Consider the following 7,325-nt stretch of genomic DNA (forward strand, 5'->3'; position numbering starts at 1 on the left):
TTCATAACAACCTGACTGCATGGCACTACATTGACAGTCTACATCCTTAAAGTCCCAGGATCTTCTCTGCTGCCATTCCAGCAGGCTTATCATGACATGACAGCAATCCCGCACCACAATTTCATAACGTAACAACAGCTTTTTTATGCCATGGAAGATCTACTACAGACTTGAGTGGCCCTTCTCACTTATCATGAGCTTTAATACTAGGCGGTAGTAAGATGATGGAAACTGTAAACCTCATAAATTAAAACCATTGCCAAACTCAGATCAAACAACATCTTGCTTCCCATAAATCACACCATATTTACAATAATGCAACGGCTTCAACCAGCAACAAACAGATATTGACTTTGTGAATATACTGTATAAATGACGAGTTTTGATAAGTACACTTACAGTAAAAACCATTAAAAAGAAATGTATAATTAACACATATGGAAATAAAACTGTAAAAGCTAATTGTTAAGTAAGAACTGTAGTGTATATCTGAGTAGGTATTGCTTTTTTTGTGAAAGTATATACAATATACTTATTTTCAAAATAGTGTGACCTGAAGGATACATGACACAGTCAATATCAATATCACTGAGCATAGGATGTAACCTAGCGAAAATGTATGCAGAGATGCATAAAAAAAATTATCAAAGGAATGCAAAATCCCTAGAAGTTTGTGTTCTCTTATTCAACGCTCTCCTCCAAAATCTCGGAAGTTTTCTCTGAATTTTTTACAAGTACATTATTGTGAGCTTTTAATAATTGTCTATTATTATTGACCATTTGTGGTATTAGAAAACAGTATTTTACAGAGTTCTGAAATTGATTTCAAGACAAAATGTGCCCATATGTATATATAATCAAAGAAGTGGTTACATTTTAAAAAAATATTATTAGTCCTGTTGCTGCTCTTATAAGTACAGACAATAGAAATGGTAAATGCTACCACCTAGCCTAGGAATTTATGCACCCTGCTGAAAATACATTAGGGAGTGTTAGCTTCTTCAATATATAGATAATATTTATTTTGAATTAAACTTCCATCCAGCCTTGATATTCCTTTAGTGCAACAGAAATATTGTGTATAACGAGTTCATTTCTAGGCCAGCAACGGTCTGAAACGGTCATTTTAATGAAAAAGCTTGGGACGAGGCTAGCCAAGATCCAAATGTAAATAGAATAATCTATCATGATTCCTGCAAATTTCAGTGCAACCGAGCTTCAATAGAAATAAAAAAAGCAGCGAACAATTTTCAAAAATAGTTTAATTGAATTATATACTGTGCGGCTACAGAAAACGTAATATTGAAACAAATTAGATAGCTGAGCATTTGATTAGTTACAATTCCCAGTCTTCTGATTCATTTTACTTAATTCTGTAAAAATACAGATCGTGGTCCACGGTGTTTACTCTCTAATGTTTCTTCAGCAAACTGTCAGCTGTAAATCTGATTTGAACATTGGGTTTAGCTGTCTTCTCACACGTCCGTTTAGAGGTCTTCGCAGGAGAGCATCCCCCCCAGTCACAGTTTGTATTCCCCAGAAGACGACTATACTGTATTTGGTGATGTACTTGAGACGGTCCAGTACTACTGCCAGTAGTTGACACACAGGCGACTCCGCTTAGCTGCTGAAGCTTTATTGGTTGTTTCGTGGAGACATCACACATCAAAGCAGCTTTATATAACCGAGGCATTGTCCAAACGAGGAATTATTTAGATGGTTGTTAATACTTTGGACTGCGTCTGCAGACTTGCTTCAAGTATTCGTCTTCTTGTGTACAGTAGATGTTTCATCTGAAATGAGCTGGCGTTTTGTGATATACTCTACTATTGGCTGGGAAAAAGTAAGAGGTTCGCTGCCGTGGATAAGAAACTTGTAAATAGTGAATAAAAAGTGTCTAAGGAACTGCGCTATATACAGTACCTTTAACAGAACAAATCATTTGTACGTAAGAAAATCATACTTAAAATGCAGTGTCATATTCAATACCTTCACGACGCATAAAAACAAATAGCAAATCCGAAAATGACGAGGTACATGTGGCTGTCCTTGCCATATGTCTCTAAATCATTTCAAAAGTCTGATGGGACCAATTTATCGGACTTGTTCTCAGCTTTCTACGGGTTTCCTAACAGCTCTTGGTTTTTCAACTGGAATTTTACGCTCGATGAAGGAATTTATGACAACGGAACCAAATATGAAACTGAATCACAGAATCCGACTGTAAAGGCTCTTCTTATAGTTGCTTATTCGGTTATCATCGTTATTTCTCTGTTTGGAAACATCTTGGTGTGTCATGTTGTAATAAAAAACAAGAGAATGCATTCTGCTACCAGCTTGTTCATAGCCAACTTGGCTATTGCTGACATAATGATTACCCTGCTTAATACACCGTTTACCTTGGTAAGTTGTCTTGATTCCTTTGCCTCTCACTGATGCGCTGATTAATGATCGTAATGTAATGTAGATTAGTTTGGCTTTTGTTAGAAAGATACATACAGATGCGGTGTGGTATTTTATTATTTATTATTAAGTGGGTCTTTTTATAAAAAGTGCCTCTATCCTTTCATATTTTGTAAAATAGAACCTTAATAAGAATAATGTAAGTTTGTAACATTCTGGGCAACCAAAACAGCCTTGTTACTGAATCCATGGTTTGCACAGCAAGAACCATTACAAGGTCTAATTTAAATTAATAATCATTAACAATGTACTGTATTCCGATTTATTTGATGTTAAAACGTGCATAGCTGCAAATACATTATTGAGTTACGTATGATATAAAGAAAGCTCTTATGAAAGGATATTAGCCTGTCTGACAAATTCAGTTTTTATATTTTACACAGAAATTAACATTTTGGTATTTTCTTCTCAGTGCGATATCTTTTTAACACCTCAGATAGTAAAAAGCTTTGAAACCAATTTGTCCACCTTGTTTGGGTTTCATCTGAAAAGCCCTACATTGTACAGTCATTCAAAACACTGTAGTCCGGATTATTTGAATACCAGCAAATGTTGCTACAGAAATCATTCTGCATATTCTGCTTATGAAAAGATACATTGCTTAAAGTAGCACTGTCATGTTTACTGTTGCTTCTGCGGATTTATGTTTTTTTCAGGTGAGGTTTGTTAACAGCTCTTGGGTATTCGGGAAAGCGATGTGCCATGTCAGTCGTTTCGCACAATACTGCTCAGTTCATGTCTCAGTGTTAACCCTTACTGCGATTGCTCTTGACCGACACCAGGTATGTGCAAAAATACTGTACCTTTTGCTCAGAAGAGCAAAAGAAACACTCTCTTGTCTTGTAAAAAATTCTGATCCCATCTTAAAAACAAAATATTTATTCAGTATACATTTTTCAAAATATAGATTTTCGTAAAGAAATGTTTATTAGAGATTTTTTCAAGGACATCCTAGCTAGCCATCTGCAATATTAATTAATTTGATGTTCAAAATGTAAAGGATTTGATGTTAATACCTCATATTGTGTAGTACAAAGTATAGCGTGGTTAGGTTAATGTGACTACATGTTACAGATGCAGTACTAAGTTTAAAGCTTCATACAGTAATATGTTTATTTCATTTGCTACCACACTAATTCTAAATGTAAAATAGTGTTTTGAAGAAGATTCTTTAAAAGTTTGCTAAGACCTGCATCCTGTATATTCATTATTAACGTATTATAAGGTGGAATATTGTGCACAATGCATGTGTTTTTATTTAAAGAGATTGGAATAAATCTATAGAAATACGTGTATATTGTGTTTTTTTAGGTGATCATGCATCCTCTTAAGCCCCGCATGTCAACAGTGAGAGGAGTGATCTGTATTGCTGTGATCTGGGTGATGGCAACCTGTTTCTCTTTGCCCCATGCCATCTATCAGAATCTTTTCCGCTTTGAATTTGGGTGAGATAAAAATACATTTTCTAATATTACATGGCCTGATCTCCCAAACAATAAACTAAGAGTTTATTATTGTATTGATCTATTAATCAAAAAGCCAGTTTTAAAGCCATACTATAGCCAGTGTACTGTCTTTAACATTTACATTTTTTTTCATTGTTGCCACAATCATAAAAGTCTCAGTAATAATCTCAGAATGTTTGCAAGAGCAAAACAGTAGATTTGTTTTTATGGAAAATGAGAGCTGTTTATGTTTTTTTTTCTTTAAAAAAACACTGTGATATATGTAATGTCATATAACTGTTGATTAATAAAAAAGAATATTATTTTTTTCTTTGTATTGAAGTTATAAAAAGGTCCGGATGGTGTGCCTTCATAGCTTTCCTCAGCCTGCTGACCTCTTTTGGAAGTATTTGGATTTGGCCACTTTTGTCTTACTCTATGTCCTACCCTTGTGTATCATCTCAGTGGCTTACATTATTGTGGCAAAGAAGCTCTGGATGAGGAATGCCATTGGTGATGTTACAATGGAACAGTACTTTGCTCATCGCCGCAAGAAGAAGATGACCCTGAAGATGCTAATGCTTGTGGTGGTTGTCTTTGCAGTTTGCTGGTTTCCACTGAACTGCTATGTAGTCCTGGTCTCTAGCAAAGCCATCATTACCAACAATGCACTATACTTTGCATTCCACTGGTTTGCTATGAGCAGCACCTGCTACAATCCCTTCATATACTGCTGGCTGAATGAAAGCTTTCGCTCTGAACTGAAATCTTTGTTATGCATCTGCAGAAGGCAGCAACCTACAAACACCCATGTCATGCCCTCAATTTCACCCCCCTTTAGGAATGCATGGGTTGAACGTGGAAACTGCAGAAGCAGTAAACTCATCAATCCAAGCACAAAGTCCACCTCCAAAATGCACTCTGGGAGAACAGACATTTCCATTGTGGAGCCGATTGTAGCTGTGACCTAGAGTTTAAACAGTCAAATATTCATTATAGTCTTGGCTTATGTGTGCATGGAACACAGGCACGAAAAAGAAAAGTGCAGAAGATAATATATGAGAATTAATTGATCTAATTTTTCTCATAGTGAACTGAGTGCCTGAGTAGCCACTGCCCTCCCTTATACATGTGATGTTCAAATGTAATTCTAATAACTGATGCACAAAATACATAATCTTACATATCCCAGGTGATTCCACTGGAAAAAAAGACGTCACAAATTTGAGCCTGGTTTATGGCATAAGCCCAAGAGGGAGGGGCCGCTTTCCTCTGAACCTGTTATTTCAGAATGTGTAGCTAAAGGTGAATGACTGGAAGGGAACGAGAGTGAGAGCAGTCTGTTTGTACACCCTTATTCTCTCTATGTGAACACAGGGGCCATCGCTATAAACGTAAGATGTAACAATGTAATTGGTCATTTCCATTTCATAAATGCTAATCAGTTGCGTTATAATAATAGTAATTGGCGATTTCAAATTAAATGAAATAATCTCACCGGATGGCAAACGTTTACATTTTAAAAACACAAGATTGCGATTTACAATGAATTATTTGTAGTTATGATTTATATTGAAAGCAAAATGTAAAGGCAAGAGATCATCATAATATAGCTGTATTTGTGTTTTTTCATACACATACATGTACAGTATTACAGATTAAACACACTCCGTGCAACCTAATTGAAGCCCTTTGTGTTAATATAGTATGTACTGTATAATGAGATGATAGACGTGATGAAATCTGTGGTATATTGGCCTTAACGGAAACACCCTTTATCTAGTGACTTAATTTCTTTTAACAAAAAAGGCTGTCATGTTGACAATACAATTTCTACAAATAAGGTTTTCTATAAATAATGTGGATCCTATTCAAATATATTACTAATAACAACTGTATACTAATGAATATTTGCTGTATTAGTATATACAATACATCTAAAATATTGAACTCTTTGGAGAAAATTAATTTGCAACAGTTCATGCTCTATAGGAAGACTATGAGTTGCAAATTACTGTAAAATCTAATTGTAATATTGATGTCAAATGTCTGTCTTCAGAGTTTATGAAACCTTCTTGATGTATTTTCTGGTATATAAAAAGTGTTAATCAATTTTAATACCGTCTTTTTACATACAGTACTTCAAACTGTGGTGTCTGAAGTGATATTTTGAAAACCAAAGTGTTTAATGTATGATATTATGATATTTATAATAATTATTACTATCTAGATACTACTGCATATTCTTGCTGATTAATGTTGTTCATCACATTTTCATGTAAATACTGTACATGCAGATGTAATTAAATCCAGATCAAATGGTAACACAAAACAAAAGTAAAAGTTATCCACAAATAGAGTCACACAATTGTCTTGCACATCACGTTTCTCTCACAAACATGCTTTTAAAAACAGATGCCTTTTGCAAGTATTTGAAGCCTGTAAATAATTGACCAGCCACAAAAGAAAAAATAATAATTTGCATGTTTCCTCTGAAACAAGCAGTCAATACCATCCTAAGGTGTCTGAGTCATCACGATTCCATCTGTAAAATCAAGTACTGCATGATTTTCAATGTAAGTCTAATTAAATTCATTAAAGGTCATCCTTTAATTATCAAATGACTTCATTACTAGCAAGATGCTGAAAATTATGGATTTTTCTGACTATATTCATTTTCATTTTGAAAAGAAGCTCATTCCACCTTTGTCTGCTGTCTACATCTGACGTTGGCTTTACTACAGGGTATTAAAGAGTAACTGGCTGCTTCTTAAAAACCTTTTATGCTAGTACATGAAAAGAGTAAGGTTTCTAGTTGTAGAGATCATTCAAATTCTAATTAAAATTGTTTGTACTTAATTGCAGCTTTTTTGAGTAATTATTTCTAAACAATGATTTGGGTTGTGGGTTATGTTTTGTGATGTAAACAAATTAGTACAAGTCTGTCAATGAGTGCATAATACCCATCAGACTGCTTTATTTTCCTACAAAGTTTGTGGCAAAATAAAATAAAATGTGCCATTTTGGTTTCTTGATCAATCATACCTGAACAGTCCACTTAAATCGTTTTATTTTATTGGTATTTCTTTTCAATGTTTTCCCAAGTCCTTCAGCTTGTCAGAATTTTAACACATAATATATTTTATATTGTGTGTACTAATTTTAATAACTATAATAACATAAATACTTATTTATGTGCAATATTACATTACATATTCAGGCTTAACATTTAAAAGGCATTGAACAGTGATGTGAAAAAGAAAGTAACACCCTTAAGATTCTGTGGTTTTACATATAAAGGTATATCTGACCTTCACCTACAGTAGTTAACACCAAATCCTAACAATAGATCAATCAAATGACAAATACACACACATTTTACTTTGTCATTATTTATTAAACAAACGAAATCAGCCA

General features: G+C 34.2%; 1 protein-coding gene across 1 annotated transcript; it reads left to right on the forward strand.

Annotated features, from left to right (window-relative positions):
- Window positions 1-1,491: 1,491 nt before the first annotated feature.
- gpr83 (G protein-coupled receptor 83) lies at window positions 1,492-6,955 on the forward strand. Its single transcript, XM_015351310.2, has 4 exons — window positions 1,492-2,403; window positions 3,120-3,245; window positions 3,775-3,908; window positions 4,252-6,955. The coding sequence occupies exons 1-4, from the start codon at window positions 2,026-2,028 to the stop codon at window positions 4,877-4,879; spliced, it is 1,266 nt and encodes a 421-aa protein (XP_015206796.1). The 5' UTR covers window positions 1,492-2,025; the 3' UTR covers window positions 4,880-6,955.
- The last annotated feature ends 370 nt before the right edge of the window (window positions 6,956-7,325 follow it).

The sequence above is a fragment of the Lepisosteus oculatus genome, chromosome 8, assembly GCF_040954835.1.
Source record: "Lepisosteus oculatus isolate fLepOcu1 chromosome 8, fLepOcu1.hap2, whole genome shotgun sequence".
Lineage (NCBI taxonomy): Eukaryota > Metazoa > Chordata > Actinopteri > Semionotiformes > Lepisosteidae > Lepisosteus > Lepisosteus oculatus.

Coding starts and splice junctions, on each gene's coding strand:
- gpr83 (XM_015351310.2), top strand. CDS start 2,026: ATGACGAGGTACATGTGGCTGTCCTTGCCATATGTCTCTAAATCATTT. Junction 2,404..3,119: donor TTAATACACCGTTTACCTTG/GTAAGTTGTCTT, acceptor TGTTTTTTTCAG/GTGAGGTTTGTTAACAGCTC. Junction 3,246..3,774: donor TTGCTCTTGACCGACACCAG/GTATGTGCAAAA, acceptor GTGTTTTTTTAG/GTGATCATGCATCCTCTTAA.